Below are 19366 nucleotides of genomic sequence, written 5' to 3' on the forward strand. Positions count from 1 at the left end.
TGGTGGGGTAACATCCCATTGGTATCGATTTCTTGAAGTTCGGCCCATAGATGCCAGCTCTCGTTTTTCCGTCATCGAATTTCGATCCATACGTGAACCAAATCTCTGAGTGAGGGTTATTATGAGGATCCCCTGTTTCCCCGTGGGTCCTGTCTACAATGGATACTACAAAGTTGCGTGAGATCCTGAGCTTAGGGGACATAACGTCACGCAGTAGTAATGTGGGATTTCCTATGAACTTTCTTATTACTTTCATATGCCCTATTATGTTTCCTGGCTTAAAATCCGAAATATTTTAAAGTTTTAGGGCACCTAGTGTAGCCTTTTTTTCTATCAGAATAGGGAGGGAGGTATTCCCACTAAAGCACTAAGTGCATCAGCGCGGGACGTTCTCATCGCACATGTTATACCAATGCAAATTAGTAGAAGCAGTTTGCTTAGTTTTGCTATTGTCGTCCTTTGCGCGGCTTTCCGCTTCCAAACTAAGCAAACATTGGTGACTATTGACATTACAACATTATTAAATGTCCGGTATACCGTTTTTGGAGATATCTCCCATGTTTTGCCGTAGAGTCGAGTACAGACAGAAAGCTTTTGTTGCTTTGTTTAGGATAGCATCCAAATGAGTATTCCACGTGAGGGTTCTATCCAGTGTGGCCCCTAGGTATTTTGCCTCCATTGAGAATTGTATTTTAGTTCCACCCAGCGATGGCTCTGGAAGGGATGCTTTCTTTCTCCGGGTGAAAGGCACTAGGACTGTGGAAATCTATATTTTAATCACTTGTTCGCAAATGTTCCAGTGATAGACTGTTGGTTACTTAGCCACAGTCAGCCTCTCTATTGTAAACACAAAAGTATCTTCAAGTTACGTTAATAACTGTTATCCTAGCCTATTAGAATATCTTATTATCGCTGAATTGTCTTTAATTTTTACCATTCATCATTTAAATCAGCCCATGACCTTATATTTCGTTCAGTTAACTTCAAACTTGACCAACCCAGCTTAATAACTACACATAGTTTTAGAGATTACCGTAAATTGGACCATACTGCTGGAGTTTCTTAATAATAAAGTAACTGATGCTTGTGGGAATCATGTCCCCATGCATACTCGAATGTAAAGTACTTGTCATGTCTCTGGTTTAACACGAAAGTGGTATCTGAAATTCAAACAGTGAATAAGGGCTATGCCATTTCTAAAAATAAAAGGCGTGAATCCGATACATAATCCAATATTTTCCTTAAATTTTGTAATATTTTCTGCAATTTCTGTAAATCTCTAAAAACTGTAACATTATCGAAATAATCAAAATGCATTTCAAACATTAATTGCAATACTTTTTGCAAGTTTTCCAAAACGATTTTTTGCACCATTTTTCGCAATAAAACGAGAATTATGGCATTTTGTGCTCTGGCCGTTACAAGCATATCAAATTCTATTTTAGTATAACTGATGGCATTGAAAATTATTTTAATAATGAAGTGCATTTTTAAATTTTGATTAAAAGCAATGGTAAAAATACAGTGATATTTTTTGTTTTTATTTGATGTACACTAGACTGGGTTGTCCGCCCCTAAATTTAAAGATTATGTTGAGAGGGTTTCTGAGAAATTTTACTAACATTTTTTTTGATCCTTCGAAATACAGCCGAAAAGGTTTTTTCGTTGTAACTTGGTTATTTGACGTCCGATTTTTAAAATTAATATGTCATTATTTTGGCCTTGAGAAGCTTCACATTTCCGTTTAATGCCCTTTGAAGGTATGAAGAAGTTTTCACATGATTAGGCCAGCTAACAAAGTTGTACCCCCTAATGTATTTCACTTTTTATATAATCTCTACGTAAAGCCCCTATTTAATGATTCCTATTAACGGACTTCCCCAATTTGTGTTACCAATAGATATTCCATTTTTGAAATATTATTATTCAAAACACGAACACGCTATCAATGTGCTACATTTGTTTACTAAATGGTGGATAAATATTGAATGAATTAGAAAGACTAATATTCCATTGATAATATTTCTATAGACAAAGAGTATATTAGCATAGTAGCATGTATTTAACGCGCTTTTAGCTTAATTTTTACTGTCATACATATCTTTTTTAAATTCACAGTTAAAGAAACTTCACGTCGGCATCGAAAACAAGCCATAAATGGTATGCACTTGACTTATTGTTCGACATTCTATTGCGAAGGTTTTGTTGGCTGATGTAAAAAAAATCGTTTTTGGGCAATGGCTGTTTCTATACGCTCAGAAAATTGAATTATTATTATCTTCTTATGTGTTAAGGTATAAGATGGTTCTAGAAGAATTCTTTACACAAACTGTAAGCATGAAGTTTATGCATTTGCGAGATGTAGGTACGTTTGAGATAAATGAACAGTGTTGCCATTTTAGCTATTTTTCCACTGTTTAGCTATAAAATTGCGATTTTGCGTAAAGCCTTTTTTTTTTACTTTTTTTTTGCAAAATTTTGGAAAATCTAGAAAACCAGTTTTATGCAGATTCAATTGTAGGAACATTGAATGCTTTTGAGCTAGATGCTAAAAATTTGAGGGGCTTAAGAATAGATAACACCAGTATCGGTAATATCGGCTTCGATTTGCTGTTTCGTCGGTTTCGCAACTTTTTCCGAGCGAAATTGAATTTTTGATTTCAGAAACTCATAGTTGGTTTTCTAAGATCGCATACAGACAAAAGAGCTATGCTATGTTATATGCTGCCCTAAATGACGAACTTGAACCATTACAAATTGCGTCCACAAGTAAGAGAGTATAAAAAGCGTTTGGGAAAAATCCATTTACAATTCTTTCCGGATTTGCTTTCGAATTTTTAGTTTCGCCAGGATTGGGGCGAATTTTAGATACTATGAATACCGTAAGGCCAGCATAAAAATAAATTTATTATACATCAGTTTGTTAGTAGACTAAACAGAAATAAAATTACAGTTTAATACATAAATCCAACTATGAAAAAGGACACGGGCGCGACAAATTTTTATACCAATAAAATAATGTAACAAATTTTGTTGGAATCCTGATAATTATACACTTCTGCTAACATTCGAACCTCTGAGCTGTCGAATAAATAACTCCAATATTCAGTATTGCAAAATGGTCTTTATTCAGACTACTTAGGGAGTAGTACTCCACAGTTATACTTCACTAATAGCGTGTTTAAATCAAAATGACTACTCGTTCCTCAGCTTGTGGTGTTTTTATACTCTCGGTTATCTCGTCCGCAATTTCTGCTAAGTTCTAGACGTTCCACGAACATGCCTTCTAGAACAGTTGTATTTCATACTTGTTTATTTAGCTCTATACATGTACATCAGTAGTTAATGGTTTTCTTCTAGCCATATGTATGTGTATGTATTAGTAACACCTTCTGCTCTTAGCTTCCGGATTCGTATATCTATGTGAAATTATCTCTCTCTTTCAAGCTACTGGTTATGTGCATGAAATGTTCTTCGATGCCTTGTAGATAAGTGTGGCTACTTGCTTTAATCTGTACATCTACAAAAGTGTGGCTGCTTTCTGTTTTTGTTGTTGTGATTATTTACTAAGAGAATAGTGATACTAATATTCGGTGATTCCAATACTAGCAAAAAATATTTTATTTTATTTAAGAAGTACACAAAAGAGTACAACATTTGAAAGGCTTTTGATTTTCAAAAAGTTTTGTCGTTTTTTTATAAAAACTCCATTTTGCAAAGTTTCTTATACCAATTTCACACAGAGGGTCAATAGTCAATTTTTCTACATTGAAGCCCTTACTGAACTCAATCTTCCATACAAAATATAAGTTTCTAACTATCTCATTATTGCTTTATTGAATGCCTAATGGAATCAAAATTCTACTACGTTTTGCATGATGGGTCCGATTTTATTATTTAGAACTATAATGTGATTTATTCAAAAATGGCCACCTATTTGGTAAGGCGCAACATTTATGAGTAGTTGGGCGTGCATTTTATTTTGATTGTAAATGAGGAAACGGCTGCTATCCATTTTAAAAATGTTTTCTAAATACTATTTTTTGGGGCTTCTAACAGATGTTCGCTTAATGTGAAAGGTTAGGTTAAGTTGAACTGGCAGGTCAATAAAGACCACACATAAACTGAATGTGTACATAGTGTTACCAGACTTTGGTTGACGACTAAACGGAAGAACCCCAACAGGTGCCAGGACATAAGTTATAGGTTAAATCCGTCCTATTGGCAAATACTAGCGGTTTTTTTTAGGACCCAGATTAATTTCTGCCTCAAGATCTGGCAACTCTGCCACCCTTATTATCTGGAGCATTGACCTGGCGAGCGCACGACACGAACACAGAACGTGCTCAACCGATTCTTCTTGCAGCTCATACTTCCTACACTTGCTGTTACTGACGAGGCCTAACTTATAAGCATGTGACGCCAGAAGGCGTGTCCAGTCATTATGCCCATCGTGAGCCTTAAGTCTTCTCTCCTCAGAGATATGAGCCACTTTGTGAGTCTAATAACTTAGGCTTTGCACATGATTTTGGATATTTTGCAGCCCCGTGTTTTTATCCACTCCTTTCCTGCTTGATGGATCATACGCAACATCTGTCTCTTTTAGGATCCTCCCAAAGCGATTGGGACGTCTATCGTCGATTCAGCGAGTGTTGCACCCTCATTTGCTAACTCACCGGCCTTTTCGTAACCTTCTGGTCTGCCCTTACCGAAGTTTTTCCAATGCTTCTTTGCATTCCATAAAAGGAAAACTTAATTATTTCATTAAACGGAATTGTGATTCGATTAAGTTTCTGTGTGAAATCGGATAACTTTCCGATTAGCGGTGAACAAATTCAACACATCTTAGCGTTGTCGTCTGTGCAGACGAAATTTGACACTTTGAACTTTATCCACAAATGTTTAAATTTTGAAGAAATCTCTTCGCATACTGTGATTACCCAGAAATAAATTTCAATTTTTATTGATAAATTTTGAAATGAATACGAACTTTGAGGTCTTATAGGCTTAAAAATATGTTCGTATAGCCAGAGGACTACGCTAAAATGTGACATAATTAACTTTGGTACAAAAAAAGATAAAATAAAAAGAAAACATATCGATTTCCGAATTATTATAAAGACCGCCTCGAAACATAAAAAGTCACTAAAGCTTTTCACGATCAGGTGGGTAGGAGTAAAGTTATTCACAAAAATAAAGCCTTCTCGTCTGGGCAGACGCCACAATCTATCGGAGGGTTAAATACTTTTTATTCAATGCTAAATAAAAGTGTGGAAAATTTTAAACATGAGCAAATATATAGATCCGCGTTGTACAACACAACTACATATATATAGAGAAGGCGTTGTATTTTGTTAGTAAAAGAATCATGTTAGCAAAACCGATAAAGCCTTTTTTTGAGAACATATTTCCTTGACCAGGATAAGGAAAAACAATAAACCATCTTATTTCCATCAAACAAATATTTAAAATTTAATACGATGTGATAGAAATAAAGTCTGACCACATTAATTATGGGATTTGCCTATCTATATGCATAGCAGCGAAGCAATAATATATAATACCTGCAGACCCGTCAGACGTTGTTCTGCCCTAAATTTTGTCTATCTCCATACATTTTAATAAACTTTTTCCATCTAACTCTGCCTCCCACCCTCCCCCTCCACACTTTTTCTTAATCCTTTTATTCACTCCTCCGTCCGTATTTTCGCTTCATCTATCTCTATTTTCGTCTCACTCTATCTCTTTCTCAGTCTCCTTCTTCTTCCCTCTTTTCTCTTCTCTAAAGTTTTTCCCATTCTTCTTCATCCCTTATTGCCAGGCGCATCGAATAGGACGTATGTAAATAGTAATGTGGGTATTATTAATTCATGTCTTTATTTCGGCTTCGCATGCACATTTATCAGTTTTGCCAAGATAATGCAACTAAATCGAATATCACAATGAAAATTACTTTAAAGCTCTCAGCAACAACTTTCATTTGATATCCACTCATTTGATATGCACTCATCAATAGTTTCAATTTAATACCCATAATGTAAAACACACATCTTAGTGTTACCCTGATGCACGTTTTGGCCTATATCTCGAGACCCTTCACAAATAGGTATGAAAACTACCCTGTACTAAAGCACTCATCAACAGCTTTCATTTGTTATCCATATTGTATAAACACTTTCTAGGGGTACCCGGGTCCACGTTTTGGCCTCAATATCGAGACCCTAGTCACAAATAGGTATGAAAACTACCCTGTACTAAAGCACTCATCAACATCTTTCATTCGTTATCCATATTGTATAAACACATTCTAGGGGTACCCGCGCCCACGTTTTCACTTATATCTCTAGTTACCCACGGGTACGAAAAATACCCCGTATCAAAGTACTCATAAACAGCTTCCATTCGATACCCATATTGTACAAACATATCCCGGGATTACCCAGGTCCACGTTTTGATCTCAAGACCCTATCCAGAACGGGATAAAAATTAGCCTATGTCTGCCTCCTGGTTCTAAGCTACCCCTCCACCAATTTTCAGCCAAATATGTTCATCCGTTACTTCCTTTTCAATCACTCTTTATCTATTAACGCTAGAATATCATACTTATTTTTAATACGTAAACATCATACTTCGTCGAATCGACTACGGTAATATTTAAAAGGGTACAAAGGATATCTCCTGTTTAAAAAAGATGTTTAAATTTGTATTAATAAATTATTTTTAATGTATTTTAATGAAATAAGACAAAAACAGTTTAGCTTTTTAATACTATCTATACAAAAAATCAGTAAAAAAAACTTTGTTTTATACTATGTAGTGATGTACATCCATACATACCTATAAACCTACGCCCGAAGTTAAATAACGCAGCGAATGCTATATATGTACGTATGTATGTGTCGCATCAAGCCTCACCCAAAAGCAATTAGCGCGGTCAGTTCACAGCGAACAAACACAAATACGCATTTTTTGATAAAAATGTTATTTTTGTTTAAACAATTTGGCTGAAATAAGAAAGTAATCAAGTATTTTTTTTTTTGATTCAGATCGAAGGTAAATATTTCAAAATTTTACTGAAAAGTAGAATTTTTTAAATCCATCCATCCGTTTATGAGTTATAGCTGTGTAAACAAAAATTTTATGATTTTTTACTACATTTTGGCAATTTGCCACGCCCCCATAATATATACCTTCAAATTATATTAACTGTACCATATCACGTAGCTAAGCTTTCAAATGCAAAAAACCGTTTTAAAATCGGAGCGTTCTGTGTGAAGTTATGTGCATACATGGCATTTAGCGACTTTATTTTATAAGATTTATAGATATCATACCAAAATCTGTGAAAAACCTGTTAGTAAAGGCCTTTGTGAATTAAGCCATCGATAAATTATCTCACAACTAACTTGTATGTGTGTAGATATAATGTTGCAAGCACTGATCTAGTTGTAGTAGTAGTAGTAGGAGAGTGATCAAATGGTTAACTGTAAACAATTTTCATAAAACACAGATTGCATCTGTAAATAATCTTAATTAATTTTTAACAAATTGAAGTAAACTTTTTGTTTTAATTTTTTACTAGATATTTGAAATGTTTATCCTGTTAGGGGGATCCGTACGATATGTCGAAAAAAAATTGTCGACACACAAGAGGCCGAATCGTTAAAAACCTCTTTATCGAGAAAACTTTTTTTTTTATCGAATTAAAAAATATCGGTAAAAGAAAAATGACCGAAAATGGCAGAAAAAAGTCGAAATTGGTATCCTTAAAGCAAAACACCAAAAGTAAAACTTTAAGGCAGTGTGTTATTATTATGGTTGTAAATTATGACATCATCAAAAAAAAAAACTGTACTTGTACTATAACTGGTCGGCGTTAAGATGACATCAATATAAAAAATCTGTTTTCTAATCACAATTACGTAATTTTTGGAAATAATATTCATATATAGTATATACATAGACAGTAACAAGTAAGAAAGGCTAAGTTCGGGTGTAACCGAACATTACATACTCAGCTGAGAGCTTTGGAGACAAAATAAGGGAAAATCAGCATTTAGCAAAATGAACGTAGGGTAACCCTGGAATGTGTTTGTATGACAAGTGTATTAAATGAAAGGTGTTAATATTTATTTAAAACGTAGTGGGCCTTAGTTCTATAGGTTGACGCCTTTTCGAGATATCGCAATAAGGGTGGACCAGGGGTGACTCTAGAATGTGTTTGTACGATATGGGTATCAAATTAAAGGTATTAAGGTTTTATAAGGGAGTGGCCCTTAATTGTATATGGGAAGGCGTTTTCGAGATACCGACCAAAATGTGGACCAGGGAGACCTAGAACATCTTCTGCCGGGTACCGCTAATTTATTTATATATGTCATACCACGAACAGTATTCCTGCCAAGATTCTAAGGGCTTTTGATTTCGCCCTGCAGAACTTTTTCATTTTCTTCTACTTAAAATGGTAGGTGTCACACCCATTTTACAAAGTTTTTTCTAAATTTATATTTTGCACCAATAAATCAATCCAATCACAATTTTTCATCCCTTTTTTATATTTGTTATAGAATTATGGCATTTTTTTTCATTTTTCGTAATATTCGATATCGAAAAAGTGGGCGTGGTCATAGTCGGATTTCGGCCATTTTTTGTACCAAGATAAAGTGAGTTCAGATAAGTACGCGAACTAAGTTGAGTAAAGATGTATAGATTTTTGCTCAAGTTATCGTGTTAAGGGCTGAGCGGAAGGACAGACGGTCGACTGTGTATAAAACGTGGGCGTGGCTTCAACCTATTTCGCCCATTTTCACAGAAAAGAGTTATTGTCATAGAAAATATGCCCCTACCAAATTCCACAAGGATTTGTTAATTTTTGTTCGACTTATGGCATTAAAAGTATTCTAGACAAATTTAATGAAAAAGGGCGGAGCCACGCCCATTTTGAAATTTTCTTTTATTTTTGTATTTTGTTGCACCATATCATTACTGGAGTTGAATTTTGACATAATTTATTTATATACTGTAAAAATATTAAATTTTTTGTTGAAATTTGACTTAAACAATTTTTTTTTTTTGAAAAGTGGGCGTGTTCCTAATCCGATGTTGCTAATTTTTATTTATAACACATACGAGAATAGAAGTAACGCTCTTGCTAAACTTCATCAGGATATCTTCAACGACTGCCAAATTACGGCTTGCAAAACTTTCAAACTACCTTCTTTCAGAAGTGGGCGGTGCCACGTCAGTTGTCCAAAATGTTAATAATTTTCTATTCTACGTCGTAAAGTCAACCCACCTACCAAGTTTCATCGCTTTATCCGTCTTTGGTAATGAATTATCGCACTTTTTCGGTTTTTCGAAATTTTCGATATCGAAAAAGTGGGCGTGGTTATAGTCCGATTTCGTTCATTTTAACTAGCGATCTGAGATGAGAGCCCAGGAATATACGTACCAAATTTCATTAAGATATCTCAAAATTTACTCAAGTTATCGTGTTTACGGACGGAGGGACATGGCTAAATAAATTTTCTTTTTTCGCCCACATCATTTTGATATATATAAGTCTATATCTATCTCGATTAGTTTATGCCGTTACGGATTACCGTTATGCGAACAAAGTTAATATACTCTTTGAGCTCTGCTCAGCTGAGTATAATAAGTTATTGCTATTTCCCTATGCACAGTGGTCGGTTTCATAGGCCAAAAATAAAAAAATCAAAGTGAAAAGTTTATCACCAAATGTGTCATTAGTATCTCTTGTTATAACAGCATTTTAAAGGTTATATTTGTTTTTGTTGTATTCAAACTGTACTCTTTAAGAATAGCTTCAAAAGTGAGGTTATGGTATTATTTGGTTTTTGCAGTGTGAGCAAGTTAAAAATAAATTGCAAATTTAAGCTATTTAAAAATACATAAAATATCATTTTACCGAAATACGTAAAAATGAATATTGAAGCTAAAGGTGTTTACTTCTCTTTAGCTTGTTGTGTTTTTTTTTTTTTTTTATTTAAAATTTCACCAGTGCCTTTATTAGTGTTTATTTTCACACATATTTTAATTTCAGCTAAAGTTTTAGTTGGGTTCCTCACCGATCCTCACGTTGGGACTCATATCATATTATTGGTCAAAATTTTAAGATTCTATAGTGTTAATATCAGCTGCCACTTTCTGCCACTAACTATGTTTTGCGACAGTTTTCTGATAGTGCCACTCATATAAATTATTGTCGAATGTTATATGTGCTCACATGTAACATACGACATTATTTTGTCCAGTCGACGATATGCAAAAGTAAACTGTTGTGTGTGTTTGTTCTTTTGGTATTGTTATGTATGCAAGATCTTTTAATAACTTTAATTTCTTTATTTAATCCTATTAAACTTTGCATTTTCGATGGACACATCTTACCACTTTTCCCCCCACATATACTCACTTTTTGTATGCATGCGGTGAAAGTGGGTGGTTGTGGGTCGGTATGAAGGCTCCATCCGCACCAATTTTATGAAAAAATAATTCTGACATATTTTTAAAGCCGTGACCAAAGTTTCACGTTGATATCTCTACTGGAAGTATTTTTGGCCACCAACTCCATATAAGGCCGACCACTTTGCTGTGCAATAAATCACAAATTCTATACGAAGTTATGGTGTAAGACTTTTTGATAAACTGCCAGAAAGAAAAATAAATAAATCCAAGGCACGAAAGCCTTCAAAGAGATCTTTGGCCGTACTTCTTTTCCATTTTTCATACAAATTTGTGGACGGGAGCTACTCGTTTCTACGCAGACTACGAACGGCGCTTTGAGAAGCTTTTCATACACTCGGAGTGTTTGCCAAAAACTTCCGAGGGGCGACCGCGATTAGAAAAACGTGTTTCTAATTGAGACAGTTTTTATAAAAATTTTATTTTGTATATAGAATAGAATAAAATATTAACATAAACAATTTTATGCTTTTATGTTTACGCAATTATCATTTCAATTTTTAAGAACTCAGCATAAACGTTAAACCAAACTTTGCTTTTACTGATAAAATCATTTTAATGTAAACCATAAACCATTTATTGGTGTAAACCATATTTATCTGTTTATATATGAATATAAATATCAACTTTATATACTTATATATAACTAAAACAGGTGATGGCGTAGCAAGTAAACATGGCTTAGTTATAATGTTAAGCTAACTCTTCACACAAAGTGTATTTTTCTATGTACATATGTATACACCATCAATTAATAGAAAAAATTAGAGATGTTTGAAATGTTGCGTATAGCCGAGATAAGTTGGTATTCCGCTCAGCATTCGTTTTATAACAACACCATCCAATTAAATTCCTATCGCGTAATTTATAAAGCGGCGAACGTCTGAATTGTTTACATCTGTATATATACCCGGATAATTGGGATCCGCACAACCTATCCCTTTTGATACCACAGTACAAAGTTGTCCATTCACAATGCCCGGTGCTCCAGAATCTCCAATACAGGCATCAGTTTCACCACATCCAGCACAAATCATTGTGTTTGTTAAAATTACCCCTGCCAATTTATAACGAGTCTCACAAAACGACTTTTCTACTATAGGCACGACAGTAGTTTGGAGAGTGTTCTCAGGTATCACAATATTTGGATTTTTTGTGCCCCATCCACTTACTCGCATTTGTGTACCCGTTGCTGGTTTAGACATGCATAATGATATTATGTTTACTGTAGCCCCCCGCTTAAATGGTTTGCGCACTTTAATAGCACCTATATCCATAGATTTTGTTTTGGCGTCATATGCTGGTGGAATTATTGCACGGTCCACTTTGCGACGTTGTCCAGTCTTGCGTATATCAGTTACCCCAGCTACAACGATCATTAAATTCGTCTCTCGCCTTGTAAGGCAATGTGCAGCTGTAATCACTGTTTTCATAGTGACCAATGCACCAGCGCAAAAATACTGTTTTTTATGATGTAATGACACTAAATACGGGCTATCTTTGATATTCGCAGGTTTGCCATTAACAATGCGAAATTGTGGATTCGTATAGGTCACAGGACAGCTCAGCGCGACTAGCAGGATTGCGAAATAATTTCGTAAATTCATTTTGTTTTGTGTCTTTTCGCCCGTTGCTAAATTTGAATTTAAACAAGATAACTTTTGTGAGCGCTATTTATATAGATATATTATAGCTTGACGGAATTTCTCGGTAAAAGTGCCTGCTTAAAATTCAAGATTACGTGGTCAAACAGCTTTTGCTCAGCCAAAATAACAAATTCAGTATTATGAATATTCTAGCGAAATGAGTGTGTAAATATTTGATATTCTTTTTTCGAAAGAAATTTCCTAGGAATTGTTTGTTTATATTGGTACGTATTTGCACAGTTGAAAGTGTTTTTAATTATTAAATATAAAGGAAGTTCAGAGTTTGGTGTTATTGATGATTTGCTATTCAATATTGACAAAAAAAATAACTAATGTTTGATGTTGCGTTTATCCAATGACATAGCAAATGCATATATTTTGACAGTGTCTTGTAAAAAATCTACTACGGATGATTGCCTCGCAATTATACTAGTCCATTTGCACAAAATCCTCAACTCCCTTATAGAGAAATACACAAAGTCAACCCATTTACTTCTATCTGTTTACAAACATTTACATATACTCTTTCGTATACTACCACGGGTTTAAATCCCATCTGGCCATCTTTGTATCCCCTGGGACTCATTAAGTGTCGTATCTCTGACCACCGAATTGAAGAATGATAGAATAAAAATGGAAGCGGTGCCCGCTTAGCTCTTCATTGTTAACTAAGAATTATTAATGTAAACCTAAGGATACTATTAAAAGCTGTTTCCGTCAACATAAAAGTTAACAGTGGCTGCTGATACGGCAGAGAATTTTGTGGCACAAACATCCTCTTTAGGCCCGGTTTATCAGTGGTTGGTTAAGCTTAGCTTAAACTAAGCTTGCTTAAACTCTTGTCAAATTTAAACTTCAGTTAAACTACTGAGCAGTTTTTCAGTCACAGTTTAAGGCCGCCTTTGGGGTATGCTCTTTGGGCGACAATATTGGTTTTTTTTATTATCTAGATAATTTGAGATATGGCCACAGCTGGATTTTGTTTACCCAACAAACATGGAAAAAATTCTGCGGCGAAATATATATCTAGTTCCGGAAGTGATATCCAACATCATTGTTTAATTATTCTTAAACCAGGTAGTTCTCGAGTTGATATCCAACTTCATTCTCCAACCTTTGAGAAATTTTGTAAAATTAAAAGTTTTCCAGTTGATCTCCAACGTCGTTAGTACTTTCCAATTATTATCCTAATTTCGAGAGATTTTGAGAAATGGACAGTTCTCAAATGAATATTCAACCCATTTCTCCAGTTGATATCTTACATTATATAACGAGTTGAGGTGGCGTTGATAAAACACTCCAAGAAGGTACCACCAAAACCAACAGTTGTTTATTGTGAGAAATAAACACCTGGCTGATAGGAGTAATGAAGAGTAATAAATCAAGAATAAATTATATAGGGGGCCGCCGTGGTGTGATCTGAGCGTGCTCCGCATACCACACCGAAGATCCTGCATCAACATCATTGAATCTTACATTTATCAAATTACATCCAGTTAGAGAACCACAAGTTGTGAATTACATTTTTTCAACTTAAGTAATACCATATTTTGTTTTATAAAAAGTTCCCTCTTTTGCTGAGTACGCTATGATTCTTGAGTTGAGCTACTGTTTCGAAAAAACTCTTGAGGATTTAGAAGTATGCCAAGTTATCAACATGAGCTCTAATTGTACACAAGCCCAAATGCTTGTTGGGTATATTCCACGCCATTTCGTACGAACGCAAATAACTGATAGGTTAACTAGAGTTTAACTCTGCCACATCGGCCGATTAGGCTTAGCTTAAACTTCAGTTAAAGTAGACTGCAAAACTGCAGGATAAGTTTAAGCGCAGTTTAACTGACAAACTGAGTTGAACTTGTACTGAAAAAGAGGGCCTTAATAACATATACATATATAAGCTGAGTTTTTTTACACTTATACGTTTGCGCTTAAACTTTATGTGGACTGCTAAGCGCTCAACTTCATCTACTCTTCTGAAATTGCTGGGTGGAAAATAAGCAGTCCTAAATTTCAATACGCGTTATACTCAGATGCAACTGTAATATGTGTCTATGTCTCACCTCAATGTATTACCTCTACAATTTTTTACATCACATGTGGATTTAAACTTACACAATTTTGACAAATTTTTATATCTTTCATGAAAATGAAATGGTATATTAAGTTTGTCACAAATCTCAAAATTTTTAGTATTTAAAGGAGAAGAGATAGACCCACCAATAAGTATATCGAATGATCAGGATAAAGAGCTGGGTTGATTTATCCATATCCGTCTTTCCGTCTGTCTGTTTGTATGCAAACTAGTCCCTCAACTTTTGTTATATCTTGATAAGATTTTGTGAGCGTATATATTAAGGTGTCCGAATACACATTTGTCGGAATCGGACCTCACTTCCTTACTTAATTGGCGCTTAACCGTATAAACGGTTATGGCCGTCCAACAAGGCACGCCAGTCGCTCCTTCTCTCTGCCAACCGGCGCCAATTGGTCACACCAAGGGAGTTTAAATGTTTTTTTCACCTGGTCCTTCCAACGGAGTGGGGAAGCCCTCTAGCTCTGCTTCCATAGGCGGGTTCCGATAGAAATACTTTCTTGGCCGGAGCGTCATCTTTCATTCGCATAACATGGCCTAGTCAGCGCAGCCGTCTGTGTATAGCTCTTACAGCTCATCCTTAAATCTTCTTCGGTACTCGCCATCGCTAACGCGTAGAGGTCCATAAATCTTTCGAAGAACTTTCCTCTCGAACACTCCCAGAGCCGCTTCATCTGCTGTTGGCATGGTCCATGCTTCTGCACCATATAGCAGAACGGGTACGATAAGTTGCTTGTAGAGTATGATTTTCATTTGCTGAGAGAGGAATTTACTTTTTAATTGCCTCCCTAGTACAAAATAGCCTTTATTGGCAAGAGTGATTCTTCGCCGGATTTCGGAGCTGGTGTTGTTGGTAGTGTTGATTCTGGTTCCCAGATAAACGAAGTCTTTTACTATTTCGAAATTATGGCTACCAACTGTAGCGTGGTTGCCAAGGTGCATATGCGCTGACTCTTTGCTCGATGACAGCAGGTACTTCGTTTTGTCCTGATTCACCATCAAACCCATCCTTACCGCTTCTTTTTCCAGTTTGGAGTAAACAGAACTAATGGCGCGCGTGTTTAGGCCGATGATATCAATGTCACCAGCATACCCCAGTAATGGCGCGCTTTTATAGAATATTATTCCAGGGGGTTAAGTTTTGCAGTAAGCATAATTTTCTCCAGCATCAAATTAAAGAAATCTCACGATAGGGGTTCACCCTCTCTGAAACCTCGTTTAGTTTCGAATGGCTCGGAGAGGTCCTTCCCAATTTTGACTGAGCTGATGGTGTTGCTCAACGTCATTTTGTACAGCCGAATAAGTTTTGCGGGGACACCAAATTCAGAAATAGCGGCATATAGACAGCTCCTTTTCGTGCTGTCGAAGGCGGTTTTAAAATCGACGAAGAGGTGATGTGTGTCGATTCTTTTTTCGCGGATTTTTTCCAAGATTTGGCGCATTGTGAAAATCTGGACGATGGTAGATTTTCCAAGTCTGAAGCCGCACTGATCTTCACCGTGAATCACTGAGTCGGATCGGACCACTGCAGCATATAAGCATATACCCCCATACAATCGATTTTTCAGAAAAAGGGATTTTTGTCATATCTTCCTCAATTTATCAGATTGAAGCTTCAAACTTCACCATATGCTTCTTTACATATATTGCACATATTATTGTCTGAAAAAATGGATTATATCGGTCGTATATATAGCATATATCGCCCACAACCGATTGTTCAGATAAAAAGTTTTTCGTAATTACTGTCACGTTTTAACAGCTAGAGGTTTAAAATTTCACTAATAAGAAATCGGTGGTATTCATAGTATATACCCCATATAAACTGTTTTATATGCCCCTTTTTAACGCCTAAAAGCTTCATAATTCAGCAATGCGTTATACGTTTACGTTATATATTGTTAAGATAAGTGATTCATGTTCATAGCTATTTCTTGCAGACCACAAACAACGTGAACCTTTGTATCCTCACACAAAGTACCTACCTATTTTTATACTCAGCTGAACAGAGCTTACAGAGTATATTAATTTTGTTCGCACCGTAACGGCATAAACTAGTCCAGATAGATATAGACTTCTATATATCAAAGTGATCTGGGCGAAAAAAGAAATTAATTTAGCCATGTCCGTCCGTCTGTCCGTTAACGCGATAATGAGTAACTTTTGAAGTATCTTAATGAGATTTGGTATGAAAGTTCCTGGGCACTCATCTCAGATCGCTATTTAAAATAAACGAAGTCGGACTATAACCACGTCCACTTTTTCGATATCGAAAACTTCGAAAAACCGAAAAGTGCGATAATTCATTACCAAAGACGGATAAAGCGATGAAACTTGGTAGGTGGGTTGACCTTATAATGCAGATCAGAAAATTAGTAAAATTGTGGAAAATTGGCGTGGCACCGCCCATTTTTAAAAGAAGGTAATTTAAAAGTTTTGCAAGCTGTAATTTGGCAGTCGTTGAAATTATGATGAAATTTGGCAGGATCGTTACTCCTATTACTATATGTACGCTAAATAAAAATTAAAATAAAAAAAAGAATGTTAAGTCAAATTTAACAAAAAATTTAATATCGTTACATTACATAAGTAAATTATGTCAACCTGGTTCACCTCTATGACGAAATCTCGAAAAGGCGTCCACGTATAGAACTAATGCCCACTCCCTTTTAAAATACTCTCTAATACCTTGCATTTGATACCCATATCATACAAACACATTCCAGGGTTACCCTAGGTTCATTTTCCTACATGGTGGTTTTCCCTTATTTGAAGGATGAAGGAAAATCGTTTCAAAAAACGTTACAATTTGGTCGATATTTCCCAAACCTATGTGTGTGATATGGAATTAAAGATAACTTATAAACCATCTACGAAACCAACGCAGCTAAGCTCTCAGCTGAGTTTGAAATATTCGGTTTCATCGGAACATAGCCTTCCTTACTTGTTTATTTTATATTTATCTTAAAATTGGCTTACGTAAGTACAGCTTTTCACCATATATTTCTTATCTTATATAGCCGATTATTTGTATATCAGCCCCATTCAATAAAGGCATAAAGTCTTCAGCACAGCCGGAGACAGTCCCGTCCTAACTTGTTTAAACTAACTCTGAGCTAAGAAAAATAACTTGCTATTCTACAATTTTTAGAGGTTTTTTCTCCAATGATGACAGAGCTTTGACACTCCCAAATTTAAAAATCTGGACGGGTTGTTTTTGCGAAGTAAGGAAAACGGGGAAAAATTCAATCCTCTTCACCAAAAGTTGTAGTAGAAAAGTACCTTTAATACTATATTAGTAGTGACAAAAAATTTGTCTTATTTCAACTTACTGGCCTTTTTGTGTAATAAGGATATCATAGCTGTGTTTTTTTAATCCACGACAACTGAAGCTACGGGACTAATCTAGATGTACAAGCTAAAATCTTTAACATATTCGACTTTACTGTGGGAATTCCCGTCATTCAGGTGCCCCCCCGTTCAAAATGTAAACGTATCTGTCGTTTATTTATTGTTTAGAAGAGCCTTCAATAAAACAAACAGCGGGAATTCCCGCGTAAAGTGCGAAGAAAGTTCATATGCTCATAGCGGGAATTCATGGCATTAGTCCAACAAATTGAAAAAAAAAAAACTATTCAGTGGAAAAAATCGGGAACTACCGCCGTTAATGCTTGTTAATTGACTTTCTCGCAACCTCCACTGAACTTAACTGAAGCCGAATATAATTAATTAAACCAGTAGGGAGAGTTACATAATACTCGCAATAGAAGAAAGCTTCGATCTGAATATTGTACCATTGAATTTTTTATAATGTTTAAAAGGAAACGATTACTTTTTTCAAGTTAAGTAACGTCAATGTGAAATAATTTTTGTCTTTTTAATAAATGCTTCTGGTAAAAAGTTCCAAGATACATATATGTTTGAAGTTGGGTATTTATTATTGCCAGCATATCTCTTCGCGAATACAGATCAATTGGCAGTAAATATGTATATTTTTTCCTTGTTTTGCAATTTCGCTCCACGAGTCCTCTTCATGTGGTGATAAGGATTGAGGGATTGCAAACCATACTGGCGAGGTTTTCGGTACCTGAAAGTCATTAAATGCCAGTAGTTTGCATATTTATCTGTATGGCTGTCTTTGTATAGAATAAAGCCTCAAGTTCATAACGACAATACCACTGACTCGATTAATTGAGCATCAGACTATAATGCAATCGAAAATTGCAACAAAAACTGCTGCGCGTTGATAGTTGGCAAGTACTAAGGAAAGGAGGAAGGATGCACTTATGTAATGTTGTCATAGTTCGGGCAAGTTTTCACTTTTTTAATCGAACTACTTTACATTTCTGCTTTGAATCTAACTGCATTTCATTCAGTTTTCATTTTATACAACTTTATTCCTGCTTGCAAAACTTTTCAATTTTAAGAACTTTCAATGTTTAATGCACTTGTTAATACATATTTATACATTCGCAATGCATTGGTTGCCCGCACTATAAGTGCCACATAAAAATAAAAAATAAATAAAGCAAATAAAGGTCACATAAGTATAAGAAAGAGAAATAAAGGACGACAAAAGCGGGTACTTAGAAGAAGTGTTAAACTTAATTTCTTGTTTCACTACGCCCACGAATGAGTTGCACAATGGCACTTAAGTATCATCATCTTAAGTTTTGTTACGACTTAAATTACCGTTTAGTGCGCCCGCCTGCAGTTTACATTCCTGTCAAGCTATTAACCTAAGGCCAGTAATGTGCGACTAGTTTAATTGTTGTGCAAATGACTAAAAAAGTTAATTTGTTAAGCTATGAAATTGTAAAATTGTTAAGCTGTTCGACTTTGGAATGCAGCACAAGAGCAGGTGAAAAGGGTGTGCAGGATGATTTACAAAAAATAGTTTTTATATTTGTTAGTTCGAACGCAAATCTCTGCGTGAGAACTTTAATCCAAAAATTATTGCCAAAACCTTATTCATATTGCCTTATCATGTGTATATGGTTGCCCTAATTGTTATATTATGCATTGAATGTGATAAGCTTATAATACATACACATGTACACACATCCCCAAGCGCATATTTGCTAAATGTTTGCTTAGCGTACGCCATGGCGTATGAGTTATCTTTTCAACATTTCTATTATG

At 35.3% G+C, this 19366-nt stretch overlaps 2 protein-coding genes across 4 annotated transcripts in view; both read right to left on the reverse strand.

Annotated features, from left to right (window-relative positions):
- The window catches only part of LOC137238049 (octopamine receptor beta-1R-like), a 285592-nt gene that overhangs the window by 47651 nt on the left and 218575 nt on the right, over positions 1-19366 (reverse strand). The gene's annotated exons all lie outside the window — the stretch shown is intronic.
- Positions 11164-12090, reverse strand: LOC137251322 (seminase-like). The gene has a single exon (XM_067785731.1). It carries the CDS (start codon positions 12088-12090, stop codon positions 11329-11331), a length of 762 nt encoding a protein of 253 aa, XP_067641832.1. The 3' UTR covers positions 11164-11328.

This window comes from Eurosta solidaginis, chromosome 1, assembly GCF_040869045.1.
Source record: "Eurosta solidaginis isolate ZX-2024a chromosome 1, ASM4086904v1, whole genome shotgun sequence".
In the NCBI taxonomy this organism is placed as follows: Eukaryota; Metazoa; Arthropoda; class Insecta; order Diptera; family Tephritidae; genus Eurosta; species Eurosta solidaginis.

Excerpts from the sequence above, each read along its gene's own strand:
- LOC137251322 (XM_067785731.1), bottom strand. The coding sequence starts at position 12,090 with ATGAATTTACGAAATTATTTCGCAATCCTGCTAGTCGCGCTGAGCTGT.